The sequence below is a fragment of the Chelmon rostratus genome, chromosome 13 (genome assembly GCF_017976325.1).
Source record: "Chelmon rostratus isolate fCheRos1 chromosome 13, fCheRos1.pri, whole genome shotgun sequence".
NCBI lineage: Eukaryota > Metazoa > Chordata > Actinopteri > Chaetodontiformes > Chaetodontidae > Chelmon > Chelmon rostratus.
Window position 1 is genome coordinate 5,424,301 of NC_055670.1, and position 17,474 is coordinate 5,441,774.

General features: G+C 39.8%; 1 protein-coding gene across 1 annotated transcript; it reads right to left on the bottom strand.

Moving 5' to 3' along the window:
• Positions 1-3,542: 3,542 nt before the first annotated feature.
• sec22a (SEC22 homolog A, vesicle trafficking protein) lies at positions 3,543-15,180 on the bottom strand. Its single transcript, XM_041950861.1, has 7 exons — positions 15,080-15,180; positions 12,772-12,982; positions 10,491-10,654; positions 9,443-9,622; positions 7,355-7,473; positions 6,575-6,640; positions 3,543-6,214 (listed from the first exon to the last, which is right to left on the bottom strand). The coding sequence occupies exons 2-7, from the start codon at positions 12,951-12,953 to the stop codon at positions 6,014-6,016; spliced, it is 912 nt and encodes a 303-aa protein (XP_041806795.1). The 5' UTR covers positions 12,954-12,982; positions 15,080-15,180; the 3' UTR covers positions 3,543-6,013.
• Between the last annotated feature and the right edge of the window lie 2,294 nt (positions 15,181-17,474).

Sequence of the window (17,474 nt, forward strand, 5' to 3'; positions counted from 1 at the left end):
GAATGTCCAATGATCTCCGACGAGGCCTTTAATATGAACTCTATACTGAGGACGGTGATGATGCTCATCCTGTGGACAGGGACAGAAGAGCCCATGTTGAAATGTGCCCTTTTATCTGCTGTTTTTCTTTCTTTTTTTTTTTTCCTTATCAAAGCAGTGTTCTTCAGTATTACAGCATTACTCAGCATGTCATCAGACAAACTGTCCTCAGCCCGGCGGTTTCATGGATTTGACTGATTTTTTTAGTGATGTTATTACCAAACATTACAGCTGGTTCTGTTTGTCTTGGCTGAGTCACAGAGTAATCAGTGAATGTCTGGACTGTGTCGAGTTTTCACCTGAGAATAACATAGCACGTCAGAGATGGAAGCTTGAAGGATGAGGCTAGCGTTAATCGATATTTTTTTGTTAGCTTATGAAAAGACCAACGTCAACAACGTGTTCGTCCATCTCTCAGTACTTTGACACTGTAGTTTTTAGCAATCAGGAGGAAACAGAGCATCTATTGGGACTATTTCTGTATTTAATCCACACTTGGTGCGCTAGTTTAGGCACCTGTTGGTGGGGGTGACTCAAGATGAACTAAAAATAATAATGAAAATAAATACACATTTGAAATAGCTGTTAGAAATTAATTATTTTAATTAAATTTAAATAGAAATTTTGCATAAAAACTCTTGACAAAAACAAGCAGAAGTAATTATTTAAAAATATCATTAAAACCCATGTAGCAGCTGCTAGCGCTCTGATTGGCCAGCTGCAGTGTGTTGGCAGAAGTCTGGCCAATCAGAGCTCCTGCTGCTGCTCAGTGGGTTGGACTTTTGTTTTTAGGTGGCCCTCAGCAATAGAAACTGTGCTGTTAAATGTTAAAGCAGGAAGCAAAGGTGTAATTACACAGAACAGACAGACACATCGATCAATGAAATTACAAAAGGTTCAGCTAAAGAGCATTTTTTAAATTATTGTATGTTTCCATTCCAGAAATAAACAAAATTTAAACAGATTTTTTTTACTTTAAGTTTTAAAATGCATAATTTAAAATAGAATATATAAATATAATTTAGCATGTTATATGTAATTATAATAATAGGCTATAAAATGGATCAGCGTATTAATTGATTTGAATTAAACAAGGCAAATGTGTGAAGGTTCCAGTGGCACGCTCCAGGTGCCACTGGAACCTTCGCTGTGGAACATTGATGTGTTGTAACAGCTTTTGGACAGCAGTGGCGCTCTATGGCGCAGAGGAATAAGATGGATCAGGGTCTTGCTACACAGGCAATACTTGTTGGTGATTTTGGTCTTTTCATGTGATATCTGAAAATGTTAGCACCTGCCTTATCTTTTAAATGTCGGTGGTTTGGCTTTTAGTTTCCTGTTTAAAAAGGAAAGGAGAAACTTGGCACTTGATCCAAATGTTTGCTTTGAGCCTGTAGAATGAAAATAAGCTTGTACTTCTACTCTCGTGGTTTCTGTTTTGTTCATGTACCGTACTGCTGCAGCCATTATCTTCACACACCACTACTAAAACATTTAAGTGTCCTCCCATTTGACTCATTGAATGCAGTGCCATTCTACGCCCACGTGAGCCCCTTTTCCTGCTGCTCATTATGCTGGAATGTGCCATTAGAAGACACGAGGGGGTTATAGAGGAGGCACAGATCAGAGATGAGGGGTGCAGCTATGAGGTGCCTGAACAGAGACTTTGTTAGGTTTAAAGAGTAGGATAAGCTCACCTTTTCATTTCTGCAGCTGAGGATCCTCATGATGACACTGATTAGATGACAAAGTGAGGCAGCGTCTGTGTCAAAAACAGCTTCAGAGACAAAACCGTGGGTTGTTTTTGTTCTCATGCCAAACACTATGCTTTTTTTTTTTTAACAGTCAAATAAACTCCTGAGATGTTTCACAGGTACGACATGATTTCACCTGGATTCTTTTCTGCCTGCTGTCGGCTCACTAATGGATTCAGATGAATGCCTCTTTACTTCGTGCAAGCTGTTGTCTGAGCATATTCGAGCTTTACCAAAGCTAAAGATTCTGCATAAAGAACAAGACATCAGACATAAAGAACAAGACATCAGATATGCACTATGTGGCCAAAAGTATGTGGACACCCTATGTTTTGCACAAGGCCCCTTAGTTCCAGTTCTAATAAATCAATGATATGTTAGACAATGTTGTGCTGCCAACTTATGGCAACAGTTTTGGAGACCCTGTCAGCATGATGCACCTGTGCACAAAGCCAGGTCATGTTTAACAAGCACACATGGGTGTGAGGATTAGATGAACACACCTCTGGCCATACACAGCAGTGTCTATTGGAAGGAAGACTTTCAGTGAGAGACTACCCCGCTCTCTCATACAGCACTGTTGAAAACCCCTCAGCATTTCCATGTTCCTACAGCTCACCAACAGATGGCAGCAGCACTACACTGCTTGCTTTGTTCATGGTCTCCTTTGTCTTCTTTGCACCATGATTACGGTTTATATATGATGGAAGAGATGGAAGCAAAATGCTAATCTGCTGATTAGCACCCTGAGTGTTACTTAATCCATTACAGCTTTAATATCTATATTTATACAGAAGTCAAATCACTGGCCATCACATTGAATGAGAATGAATTAGGGTCTTGGCAATTAGTTAATTCAATAACTCGTGACATGCATGAAAACAGCAGCGCTGGGCTCAATTTAAACTCTGCATCTTTCTATACAATTTAAGGATCTGAATGGTAGTAATGGAATAAAAGGCCACTGTACTGCAGGCAGTAACCACAGTGGTGTTTATTTGGCTTTTCTCAGGGGAGCTCAAGCATGTTGGAGCAAACAAAATCCTCAGACTTAATGGTTTTGACCTTTTCGCGGAGCCAATCAATGAGCCCCTGACTGTGTGAGCTTTGCCACAAAAACATTATAGCCGCTGACGCTCACTTGAAGCATGACGAGATGAAATTGTGCTTCAGGTCGTTGGAAAGTTACACCTGCAGTACCCATTTGTCATTAAAATCCACATACTTCCTGCTGATAAAAACTAAATCCCTGCTTCATTAATCTACATCTAGAGGAAATTGCTGTTCCTTGTAATGTGGCACCCACAAACAACATCAATTACAATCATCTTATTCATATCTCTTGTGCCATTACTTGTGGGGAAAAAACGGTGCCTGAAAAGTGTTTCAGCTGCCTCTGAATCATGAGGCAATCTGTTGCTCGTTGTTGCTCCAAAGAGAAAAAAAAAAAGACTTTGCGGGGGGAATTTTAAAAAAAACTTTACGACATTTAGCAGCTGAACCTCCAGAGCTCATTTACAATATGCTGGAGGCTGAAGCCTCCAAGGTTGGGTAACCATTTCTTTAAATGATAAATAACTTGGATCCATTTACCCTCTTATCACAGGATACTCTAATCTCTTCCACAATTACAGCAACATGCACCAGATCTCAGTGAATGCCCCATTGAGTCCCAGCAGGGCTATGATAAAAAGATCACATTCAGTATTTGTTGAAGAATGGATCTCATTGTCATGGTAATGTCGCAGATTTGTTTAATGTTCAATGTTCCATAGCTGAGCTCAGAGACAATGAGCCCTAATACAAAAGTAGATATGTTTCAAGTAGACTGAAGAGGACCAGAGCACATTATGATGAATCAATGTGCCTTCATGTGCAACAGAAAATGGACAAAACACAAACACTTCTGGCCTCAAATATGCTTTAAATCCAGTGTTCCAACACATTTTCCATTTCATATCAAACCCATTCTTTCCCAGATCTTCATTTCCTGGATTTAATATTAGAAGTATTATTTTCATACTACTTTTGCATTGTAATCATGACTGAGGGGCTTCATAATAAAAGGCTTGATAGTACACTGTCGTGTATAATAAAGCAAATTAAAATGTGACCAAATAGTACAACACCACATACAGTTTTCAGCAGTTCATTCCCAAGTTTTAATGACCTGGAACTGAGCACATTCACTTTCCATATTTGGATAAACCAGTATTATAAAAGCCTCGAGTTTCACTGTTCCTATTTTACACAACACCCCCACACTACACATTTACTGTAACTGCTGTGGAAGAGGAGACTGTGAACACAAGCAACCTGAGGCAGCGAGGCTCAGTTCAGATCCAATCAAATCCGAGCCATATTGTGAAAAGAGCTATTAGGTCATGTAGGTGTGGTACCGCTGTTGGAAAGCAGCGAACATTCGGAGCATGCAGAGATGAATCATCTGAGGCTGAAGTGTTGCAGCGGTCCCTCGACAGATCCGTAGTGCAGATGCCAGATGGACGTGGAGCGGAGCTGCATGGCTATACTCCATTTCATTTTCACTTTTAACTTCTTCCAGTGAGTGAAAGAATGGTTTAAAAAAAAAAAAAAAAATGTTATGACAATCTTGGCACAACTGTTGAGCTACTCATGAACAATGAACAATAAAGGCATGACTCAATTCTCTACCCTTTTCCATTTGTTTGCTATTATTTGTTGGGATGGTGCAGGAAGCAGGAAATCTTCCCAGAATTTTCTGAACAAATCTCACACTGCCTAATAGCAATGAATGTGGCATCTCCTGACTGTAATTATGTTAAAAGTGAACGCTGTGCTAATATCCATTACAAAGGCAGGGGGTGAGGGACTGAGTTTTTCTCTTCATAAGTGGCAGTCGCAACCACGTCTGAACAGAGGGGCTCGGTGGGAGGAAAAGCACACCGGAGGCTGCTCAGATGATGTGGGCTGCCTCTGGCCACGACAACACAGCAACGCATCTTTACTGCTGCCAACACAGACCTGTTTATTAACATAGTCACTTGACACCGGCATATGCTTCAGGCTGTGTGGGCGAGGAAGTAGGGTATGAATGCTAACAGGCTGTTTGTGTCTACTGGAACAGGAGTTACTTTGTGACAACTAGACACCAGTCTGCATGTAAAAAAAAAAAAAAAGGAGATATCATAAAACAACAAATGAAACCAATAAAATCAGTATAAATCTTCATCGACCACATGCTGTGGAACAATCAATCAGGAAATAAATAGCAAAATGAACTCGACATGAAACGACAAATATCTGCAAATGATTGGCTCCTGAATACAGAACACACCAGAAACTGAGACAGGGGCCAAACATATAGCACTGCATTGCATAGTTTTAAACCAAGACCTAAACCAGAGTCCTGTACTGGGTCACATACACATGGCTACATAGCAGGTACAAAATACAGTTATTGTATTTAATCTTATTATTAAATAAACTGGATGTGAGTGGGTGATGGGAAAGGGAGAGAGGAGAAAAACTAAAAAAAACTAGAAGAGCTTGAGACTAATGTCCAGTCCAGGCAGTCTAGTGATCTTTATCGTTAATTTCTTCGTTAAACTGAAATTCTTAAATGAAAAAATGTATTAAATCACTCACAGTACGGTATTAAAATTTTGGTGTTGGTGCTGGAGCTCTGGTACTGGAAGGTATCGTATTTGAACAATACATTCCCAGTAGCAACTGGAGCGCCTCAAACAGAGTGAGTGTAGTATAGCATGTGGTTATAAGTGGGGCTGCATGTGATACAGAACAGGCTGGTTCTGATACTTAGTTGGTGCAGGAGGGTATGTGTTTAAAAAACTGTACATATGCAGGATGCATGACCTATACTGTGGCTGCATTTAAAGGAAGCAAAAGTAAATATCTTTATCAGACAATGGTGGAGAGCAGACAACTCCCAAAATCGATCCAACACGTTCCAGAGAGGACTGGGGCTGCAGCAGAGTTTCCTCCACGTCCACACTGAGCTCTGTCACTGTCCTCTGGTGCTGGGGTGTAGTGAACAGGACCACTGAGGCGCTGGAACATTTTTGGTTTCTTCTTCTTTGAACTGGGAGGATTGTTCTGTTGTTTTTCCTTGTGTGTTTCCACTTTGTCCGCATGCCGTCCAGAGCCGTCTCCTGCATTTCCAGGGCACATGCGAGACATCTGACTGAAGGTCTGACTGTCCTTTGTGTTTTCAGTCTTTGTCAGACATTGTAGTCTGGCGCTTTTCCCAGCGGTTGCCTCAGTCTGATCTGAAGGGTCATGAAGGCCCCCACTGCCACATGGAAGAGGATCTGCCACATGTTTCTCAGTTCATACAGATACATGTTGGACAGACAGATGAGTGCAAACGCCAGGAAGGACTTACTGTTCCTCCACACAGAGAAGTAGGCGAACAGGTAGCACTGAAAGGAGAAGCACAGAGAAGAATCTGAATGCTGCACGCTTTGTGTGACTGACAGTGATCGGTGAATGGTTTCATCATTAATGTCCTTCATGAGATAAGAAGTCTGGTCCGTAAGTAAGAAATCCTATCTGATAACTCTGTTCCTCCCATCGCTCCACCAATTTGTGGTGTCCCATTTTGTGGCAGGAGCTGCACAAAAGGAGCTGATGAAAATGTTTTAGAGAAGGTAGTGGGGTGAAAGGCACTGAGCTTTTGCTAATGTTAGTCTAGCTGACAAGCTGCTGAGCTGTAAAGTGCAGAGCTGTTAGTCGGCCAGTCAGCCGGTGATGGGCTGCTCTTACCGCAGACTATCACTTACCTGATACAGACAGGCTGCTGTGCCGAGGAAGAAGGCAATCACATAATTAAAGTCTTCATCGTCATTCTGCAGACAGGAAAAAAGGGCTTTTTTTAGTACTAGTCATCCATGTCTAGACAAAGTGCCATGAAACCAATATGACGAAAAAAAACAGAGCTTCCTATATTTCTTTTTTTTCCATTTACTCTTATCTAGTTTAATAGAATATTATGTAACATTTACAGTTTAAAGGAACTGAGCGGACTCTTAAGCACCAAAGCCAAAGGGTGAATTCTGCAAACTCTTGTGAAAGGAAATTCAGGTTAATGATAATTTGGATCTTATTTTCCCATCAGTTCTATTGGTTATGCTAACTAGTACATAATATTGTAATATGAAGTCAGACAGGACAGGAAACACGAGTAGCCAGATTATCTAAACCACTTTATTTGGAGGTAAAACTGAAAGTGAGCACACGCATGGTGTCAGTACTAATTCCTCACTGCATGAGAAAGCCGTGCACACACAGCAACAGTGACACAGGGATGTAAACTGTAAGGAATGTTTAGATTGGACAGTCTGGGTAATTATTGTACCACCTGCCTTCATTTTCTCTTCCTAGTAAGTCTGACTAACCTGGAGATTAGTTTAAACATGTGACCAGCTACTTGTGTTTTTTACCTGTCTGACTTCTTTTTGTCGCCGTGTTCAACACATCTCAGGAATCAACTTAAGTTTACAATGTGAGATCCTTTGAGAGGAAGTGTATCTGTTTGAATGTCATCTGAGTCACGTCCTCACCTGCAGTATGCTCTCTATAGCGTGGACTCCTCGCAGCAGGTTCAGGCCTCCACAGAGGACACTGAGCACACAGGACACGATGCCTGGGAGAGTCACTGGCTCCAACATCTGTGTGGGAGCTGGAAGAGAGAAAGGACAGGGTATTATAGACTCGGCACAATCTGCCTTGACAAATAAACTGCAAAAAAATTCTGCTTTCCAAAGCATATGAGAAAATACACTGTATATATTTTATGAAATGTAATTATCAATAAAAACTTGCAGGATGCAGGATAGAAGGAGAAATCCTTGAACAGAAATGATGAGCCAAGCGTACATTGTGTTTTTAAATCTTCCTTCTCTAAAGTCTTCCAAAACATTCTTGGAACGGTAAAAGGAGTAATACGTCACTATTATCAGATTAGCATACTTCATCCTCCAGGACAAAATGATTTATGCTCTCAGAAAACAGAGGCTGGCAAGGGCAACTGACAGAGAGTGAACAAAGCGTGGAAAGCCGCCCTGAGGAGGATGTCAGGGGGAACACAACAGCTCCAAGTGACCCGAGGTGGCATCGCTTAGCTCAGGGCAGCTGAGGTGTGACGGCGCGTACTGGAGGGTTGTTTTCTGGAGCAGCTGATGGGAAGGAGGCAAGAGTGGAGCTGTGTGACTGACCGCCAGACGTACAGTATCCTTGAGGCTCATTCTCTTTCTTTTCTTTTTTGTTTATTTTACAGATTTTTTTGTAGATACATTCAAACAACGTGCATATGCCACACAAACATAGTGGTATTCATAAAAGAAGAGTGTGCAGTGAGAACGTGTGTATAATTCAGACACACAGTTTTAGCTGAGCTTATTTTAGTTAAATGTCAATCAAAGGTGCACTTATAAACCTAATTTCAATTCTTCATGAGTAATGAATTTAATCATTCTTTTTATTTACATTCGAGCCTGTATTTCCCCCTAATAATGATCTTTTATTTTCTAATGACTTGTGAAGTCTTTGCAAAGTATATGAGCTCTATAGAGTAATTACTGATCACGCCCCTGATGTCTAATAATGGTGATTGAGCTATTCTGCTGTGAACGTTTACAAGTATGTGTGATGAATTAGTGGTTTGCATGGTATAAGCAGCCACAAGCAGTTCTGGTGCTGTTGGAGAACCTCACTGATGCAACACAACTGGCAAAACTCCACAAGTATCGACAAGCAAACGGATGGTTAGGGGCGTTTCCAAGTTTATTTATAGCTAAAAGTGGGAGTGGGAGTGTATGTGCAGCCAGTTCCACGTACAGCCTTATAAATCTGACTGAAAGAATGCATATGTATATTTCTGTCTTTGAGTATTAGTCATGCATCGCTGAGTTTTATACATCTAGCCCCTGGAGTTTAAAAGAAGCAAATCAGTTTTAACTGATATTCAGCCACATTTTATGATGTTGTGCTTCCAAAAGTTTACTGTATACACTGTTCACTGTTGTAGCTCAGTCATTATTTCATGGAACTAAAAGAAGCTGAAGTAAAATGCAAAAATTAGCTCTTAATTATCCATAAAAGGGATTAAAACAGTTCCAAATATTTTGAACATTTGAACATGATTTTTATCAGTTTTTAATATTCAGAATTACACAGATGAATTACATTACATTATATATTTTTTTGTTTGTTTAAAGTGAAAGTTATATCTTTCAGCAAGGTAACTGTCAGCAGAAATACAGACTTCTTTCATGAGCTGCTAAACAAATTCCAAGTGTAATTAAAAAGGGTTGGTGCTGATGCACTACAGTGCAAAAACAGGAGAGCAGAACACAAACATCACCTACACTGCACTGCAGAGCACCTTATAACAAGCATGTGGAAGAGTCTACAGGTCTGACATGAACTGCTCTAAAACCAAACCGCTCGAAAAGCAATATGAACACATGCAGCAGTACATCCACTAATGTTGCTCCACTGGTGAAGTAATGGATCCAGTTTATAAAGAAATGACCCGTGACCTCTCTGTGTCATTGTGCTACCATACTTCTACTATACTACTCTAACTTTGATAGGTGGATGGGATATGCATGGGGTGTGTGTATGTGTGACAGCAGCTCACGTCCTACCTATGCCCTTGTATTTAGAGGGCGTGTGCACTGAGAATCCATTGATAGCCCGCAGGTCCTCCGGGGAGAGCTGGTAGGGCGGTCGCAGCTTGATCTCTGTCTGCATGTCAGCCAGGTTGATCTTGGTGGACAGGGAACGTGGGCTGTTGTAGCGCTGTTTGGTCTTCTGGATGAAGGTGTCTGATGGAGGACGGTGAGCACAACAACAAGGTGGTTAATAACCCAGGGAGCGAAAAGGGGAGATAAACAGATCATTTGCATGGAAGAGCAGGACATTCTGTCAGGGTTAAAGCAAGATCTCAGTCTCAGATTATTTCTAAAATGGTTCATTAATGAAACTGAACAACACAACTTTTTATAATTGATTTAATGTTCAGTCATTTATAAACTTGCCACTCATTCTCTTTAGCTTTTCAAATGTAACAATTTGCTGTTTTTCCTGTTTTCATATCACGGCAAATTGAACGTCGTTGGGTCTTAAATTGTTGGTTGCTTATCCAACCAACATATCCACTTGCCTCTGAGTTTTTTAGGGATTAAAAAAAAGAATAAATTAATCATGAAAATATTAAAACATTAATCAAAAGTAGCAGTAATCATGCAGCTCCACTCATGACAAACTGTAACGTTTGGTAGGAATATTTGCAGTAAGTAATTGTGTGTTAAAATATTTCTTGTGTTTTCTGCAAGTTCGCTTTTTTACATTTACTACAGCTGTATTTCCTACATTTACCAGAATACTTTTGTTGAGGAGAATGTACCCTGGTCCATTTAGTTTTTTTTTATACATACAGGAAAAGGGAATAATTTAAATTGTAATGATAATGGGCAAATAAGCAAGAGCAACAACAAAAAGCAACAGTGGAAACTAAAACAGGCTTGAACATGAGGTTAATTTTGCAGGAGAGACTGGAACATCATATTCACAGAGGATCGATTCCCCGAACTACTGATGATCAAACACACCTTTGCCCTTTGACTCCGAGCTGACATCATATGGTTTACCATGTGATACCACTATGAAACATGCTGTAAAACTCCAACCTACCAAATTCAATAAAGGAGTATGGCCGCACAGCGCTGCTGATTCGTTTGGTGTCATAGGTGACAATAAACTCCTTCTGCAGCTCGTCCAGGAAGCAGAAGGCCAGCACGTTGGGATAGTTTGCGGTGCACACCATCAGGTATCCAACACCCAGTGAGCTTGTGAAACTGTAACACACACGTGCAGAAACATTACTACTTTTCACGCACCACACTCTTTTCTCTCAACAGAAACCCTGGGAAACTGTAATTAGGACACCAAGCTGAATACAGTGCAGATTATAGGGAAAAAAAAAACACAATAGCTGTTCTGATTTTGCAGGCTGCAGCTCTAAACACAGTACAAACACTATTTCAGCACATTTGTGCCTAAAATGTACGCGTTCACAGCTAATTAAACACAAGACCATTTTCACATTCATATGCACCTCGGCAGACGCTCTGTCTTTTGGTCCTGCAGTGCTAATTGATACACCGAGCACAAATTAAATTCCCCAGATACAAAGACTTCTACATTATCTGAACAGCTCGGAGCACAATTGGGGGGAAAGCCGGTTATCACAGCAACATCTAAATTGATGTGGAGCATAAATGTCCACAAACAGGACAGACTGATGTGATGATAATTATGTGGTTAGACCAAAAAAAACAAAAAACAAGCAAACAATAAAAACATAAGCATAGAAGATATGTGAAGAATCTGATAACCAGCATATCACTGTGTAGCTGCAATACTTCAGAAATCAAGCAACTGGCTAATGCACAAGTATGAAAGGCGAGGCCAGTGGAAAAACAGAAAATCTTCACAGTTAGTACACGCCATCACGGTGATGTTGTCAACACTGATGGGAGTGTATTACAAATATAACGCATACAGTAAAGTTGATTTATATCGTGGCTTTTAAGAGATAACATCACAAAATGCTTCAGAATAAAAGAGAGAACAAACAGACGACTCAAACAGTCCAAAGGGAATGACTTTCAAATTTAGGGGTCACAACTTTAAAGGCACTTTAAGTCTTTAAGCCTGCAAGGAATGAATACAGGCAGGTGCCTGACCATACAGAGCTCTAATGCTGATTCAAGAATCTTGAACTGGATTCTTTTAGAGGTCCTGTCAACAGGATACGTTCAGCATTGACTAGTGCGTAACCATATCTGACATCCTCTTAGTGGACAACTCTGTTTCCCATTATCTTGAAAGTCTCTTGACAGGATGCTCACAGTCTCCATAATATTTTACTGAAACCATATCAGAAAGTACAGCATAAAGTCACTGTTGAGTAAAAGATAAAGTTGGTCCTAAGGTACAGCATAACTGCAGATGTGTAAGTACATGGGTTATAGGATGAATATGTTAAAATACTATAAAATGTAAAATAGTCTACATAAAGGTGACTGCAAAGTCCCTAAATACTGACAAATACAGTATATTCTAAACCTCTATGAATGTCCACAGAGCTATTAATGTTACAGTTTACAATTGAGTTATTGCTTGCAGAATGATACAAGGAACCACTTCCAGCTTTCATGACACAGACATATAACAGAGGTAACTACAGCCTCTAAAGGGCTAACGCTATCACAGAATAGATTAACCTGTGACTTAAAACACTGCCTGCCTCAGTCTGACCTTCACTGTCTTCTGACCTTCTCTTCCTCAAATGCTTTAGGCTCTCATTGATTAAAGAGACTCTTATCACAGGAGACTGGCTATTGAACGGTATAGCTGGCTCATTAATGGTCAATTCTAAGTTTCTTTTGAGCCCATGTTCTCTGTCTTAATAAGACTAATTAGCTCCTAACACACAGTGCCTGAGAGAGTTTCAAAGCATTTCCCAAAGCACCACCGGGCCCTTTAGAAGCATTTTGACACCTTGAATGAAGGCCGAGCTGTCAAATCACTCAAATTTAAAAGCACTTTTCCTTCAAAGTTGTGTTAGAAGGGTCAAGAGGAGAGCAGAAAAACTGTCAGCAGTGGACTGTATAATCTCCCTTGACTGTCAGAGGATAAAATGCAGAAAATGATCTAAATCTCTAAAGTTAAACCTCTAAACTGTATTTTGTACCATTAATTGAAACTATGTTAAGTGAATGGACTCATACTCGTACAGATAATGCTCTTATCTGGGAAGAGTTATCCACATTTAACAGGGCATCATAACTGGATATACATGGCTCATTATGGCTGCTGAATTAATGAGTAGTTTGGAAGTAAAGGATCCCTTTGAAATAAAAAAAAATCAAACATTGGGAATTTCAAATCAAAATCCTGTATGACCTACTTGACATTGTATGGTCCAGTCTTAAGTGTGCAGCGGTCAGGGAACTGGCTGAGTTTCTTGGAGAGGCCTTTGAGGTGCCTCTTGGTTTCCTGAAGCTCTTTGTCCTGCTCATAGTCAGTGGACGCAGAGAGAGGCAGGCCATCCCCAACCCGAACCACAGAGGCAAACAACACCATCGACATCTTATAGCTGTGGCAATCTCACTGAAGCCCTGCAGACAGACGGAGAGAAGGGAAGAAAGCTTGTTGATATCTCGAGTATCTAATGCTGCTGTTCAGTACAAGCTTCTCAAATAAGTCCATATTGTGTGTCAAACAATTAACCATTCAATTTTGTGCAAATGCATCTAAACAAAGGATAGGTTAAATTTGACCGAAACATTTGCTAATTTCTGAAATGCTTTTTTAATGTTTTATATCATCATTAAATGAATAACGTGAGATGTTGGACTACTGGTGAGACAAAACAAGCAGTACGAAGGTGTTACCTTGTGCTCTCAGAAAACGAAAGTTTCCTGACATTTTACAGAATAATGCATAAATAATTACTTTAAAAAAAGTAAAAAATATCAATAGATCAATCGACAATAAATGTTAGTTGCAATCCCACCTGAGAGCATATGTTGCAATTCAGTCCAATGAATTTGGAGCAAAGTCTCTAACTCTGTTTCAGTTCTTGTTACTGTATTCATGTTTCTTTTTCAAGTCATCCTACATTGGTCAAGAAAAACTCCATTTCTACTTTTATGGCAAACTGAGAAATGAAATGGAGATCACTCAGGTACCATTTATTCTTCTGTATGGATAATGTAAAGTTAATTATTGTATAGCTGCAGTAACTGCTTATTTCATTGCTTACTTGAAAAAGGTTTGAGCAGTCACATATTTATTCTCTTATTAGTTAACATGAAATATTCAGCAGTTCAGCCAAGCACCTCAGCAATGAATGTGCAACATTTACACACCATTGTCAGTGGGTCCAACCACAAAATCCTGATATGTATATATCTCCAGAGATTTCAAAAGGTTCCTTTGGTTTCTTTTAAGCAAAGGTCCCCCTTGTATGTTTTGCAGTTCTTTCAGTTTCATGCCAAATAGACAGTTCCTCAAACCCTTTTGAAACCTGGCTGGGCAGTGAGTGACCTTGGTACACTGTCAGCACAAGTCCACAGCCAAGCATAATCCTCAAGGACAAACCATAGGTATGTCTTAACGTAAAGAAGAATATCCTTCATAAAGCCACAGCACTTTAATACAGGAAGAAGCATTCACAGCAGGTTTTGTAAGTAAATAAAGTTTTGAAAGCAAGAAATTATTAGACACCTGCATACAGCACATGCACAGTACAAGACCAAGGTGGGGGAAGGTTTTTTCAGAACAAAGCAGAACACTTCAAGAGAAAGCGCACTGACAGTGGAACAGCATGTTAGGTGCAGTTTTCTGTACTTTCTGTACTAACAGTCTGTACTTTTAGGTAGCAAACTCAGTTGCTGATCATGATGTTAGGTGAAAATGTAAAACAAGGTTTATGAAATGTTAATGTACTGGAGTTCAATAAATATGAGATATGAATCCCAGTTTTACGAGAACAGCATAAAATAGATGATAGAGTGAGAAGGGAGGGTACAGATAATATTAGTTGGGTTGCTGGGGCACATTACATTTCATTTTTTGACGTAACTAGACGAGCCTCTGCTGGCTGCTGTAGTGCCGAACAGAGGCTGTCGGTGGCTCTGGGGTCGGTCGTGCTGGAACCATGGACAGCTCCACAGACCGGAGGGGCGTTGAGAGGAAGCCCTTCTATCGTGACGTGCTTTCACCGCAATCGTGGCAAACATTTCATCGCTTCTAGGCAAACCCAGGAAATTTACACCTAGTTTAAAAAAATAAAAGAATGGCAAGACATTACGACGGCGGTGTGACAGAGGATTTCCCGTTTACGTTAGCTAGCGAAACCTCAGTAGCAGTGAGTCAGTAGCTAAGGAGTGGTTAAGTTAAAACTCAGCCGAACGCTTGGCGCATTACCTACAAGTGTAGTGTTTTCAAAGGTTTTCCTGTACTGTACGCGGCGAGTTTGTATTGTGGGAAAACCAAACAACTAGCTACACCAGACCAGGTTAGCCAGCTAGCCCCGTTAGCAGCTAACTACATCAATGTAGCTTGTACATCAGCACTTCCTTGCAGCTAATGTTAGTAGGCTAAGGAGCTAATAGCTAGCTACTTTGCATACTCAAAACTCAGGGCAAAGCTATAAGCAAACGCTAACAAAACACACGTCTGACAAACTGAGATACGTGTGTGTTTAATACCTGGCAAACGAGTGTAGCATCATGAGGACATCTGTGATATGCAGCTGTGAAACTGCACAGAGCAGAGGAAGCTAGCAGGGACAGCCGGCAGTGAGGGTTCTTTACGTTTACGTGGCTGTTTCGCTGTGCATTGTGGGTAAAGAGATCCCTCATCAGCATCAGAGAAAAAAACAAAAAAAAAGATGCTGTGCTGGAATAAAACATCTTGAATTCTGTTGGGTGCTGGACTTCTTTCCTGAATATCAAAATTAATGTTTGAGTAGAATTCAACAGGTATTTGGGTTCCTAATAAAACTGAAGACATTTGCTTTACCTAAATTAAATGTATTACATTTTTAAATGCTATCCCTGTCACTGTTTCTTCTGCTTAACCATTTATTAGTATTACTCACTTACTGGTCTGCAGGCTCCCTATATTTGCCACCTACACCCAGTTGATGATGTCTGTTCCTTCCACACCTTTTTCATGATGTAATCTCATTAACGTTTTAACCTAATCTTAGAAAGAATGGTTTTAATTTTTAATAAGTGTTGAAACTGACCACATAATAGATATCCCTCTTTTTAAAGCATATCGTGGACAAAATTGTCAGCTGATCTATTCTATATATATTCTTTATCCATTTATTTATTCCCTTCTGGTCTTAGTTTTCTCACTTTTTCTTCTTTCTTTCTTTCAATAAAATTGTTAATTTGTCTCTAAATTTATTGTTGTGATAATGATGATACTCCTACTACTACTGCTGCTAATAATAATAATTATTATTAGTATTGTTGCTATTATTATTATTATTATTGTTGTTGTTGTTGTTGTTGGTATTATTAATATTCGTAGTAGTAGTAGTAGTATTGATAATGATAATAATAATAGTAACAGCAGCACTTTTCTTTTTAATATTATTTTATGTCATGTATTGATTTTTGTATTATTACTTTAAATTATATTAAGTTTCTTTGAATTGAGAATAAAAAGAATTCCATATTTTAATCATATATCCCACAGACAATTAGTGATATGAGCAAGACAAAAAATAATTGTTATTTCAAGGTCAAAGATTTCTTTTGGAGCTTTCAGTCACATCTCAAGCTGGGGACATTGCAATTACATGGTCAACGGCTTAAACCCCTCGTCTACAAGAACACCCCATATAGCACTTTTCCACACAAAGTTACAGAATAAGGAGGAAAGCATGAAAGGAAAGGGTCAGCAAACAGTGACAGTGGGTAGGTGGTAAAAGAGATAATAAACATAATACAAAACAAAATACTACTAAATAAAAAGGTTGGTAGACAGTAAATAGTGTCCTACTGCAGTGTATTCACTCATTTCTCTTTAACTGAGATTGTTAATATTCATGAACTCATTTACTTTGTGATAGATATGATGTTTCATAATTTAAATTTTCACTACATTTAGGTTACTTGCTTCACTTGCTACTTTCCCTCTGAAAGCCAGTAACAAATTAGCTCTATTCCCAAGCTTGCTGAGATTTTTTTTTATGATAAAATAACATGAAAAATGAATAATGCGTACCCAGAGCCTGCCAAGCTTTAGTGCTCCACTCAGACCTGAAGTAGGCCATTCACTGGCATCAGCATTTTTCTCCTATTTTCATGCATTTCCTGTTAGAATATGGAAGAAAACACAACTTTGGCTAGAGGAAATAAAAACAATAATACAGACACGGTTAGTGGGGTCATCCTTCACACATACCTATGCAATCTCCGCAGAGCCTGTCAGCCTGAAGGGACCTCCTCAGTACCCTCATGGCCTGTGTGTGTGTGTGTGTGAAACAGCGAGAGAGAAACACACACACACACAGTGAAAGTGGATGATGGATGTCTGCTGCTGACAAGTTGATGAATAGCCACAGGTCTCTGCAAACGCTCAGTGCAGCGAATGTCAGGTGTGAGGAAGTCTGTGTCGTCATTCACGGCGACACAGTCTAAACAGATGTGCAAACACATCAGCATTCAAATGCATCAGTGCCAACTGTAGCTTTCCTCGGATGTCATCATTATACGTTTCATTTCTAAGCTCAGGAATCCTTGAGAACTATGGCACATCTAAAAATATACCTGCAGAGCATTCTCTTGGTTCAACCGCAGGATTTTTTGACATTTTTTACAGGGAATTCATGAAATTTAGAGACGACCTGTCTGTGGTGCGAATCAATCTGATAAGAAGAGAAAAAGCCTGAAGCCTCAGCGGTTGTCCCTGCAGACTGTGACACTCATCACATCATCAGTACAAGCAACAAACTGACAATTATGTTTGTTTCTCAGGGTAGAGCTAAAACGAAGGCCATGGGGTCACGAGAATTTAGGTTATATTTCATGAGGAGAGTGTGAATATGCCCAACAAACTCACTGGGGAACATTCTCATGCCAAAGT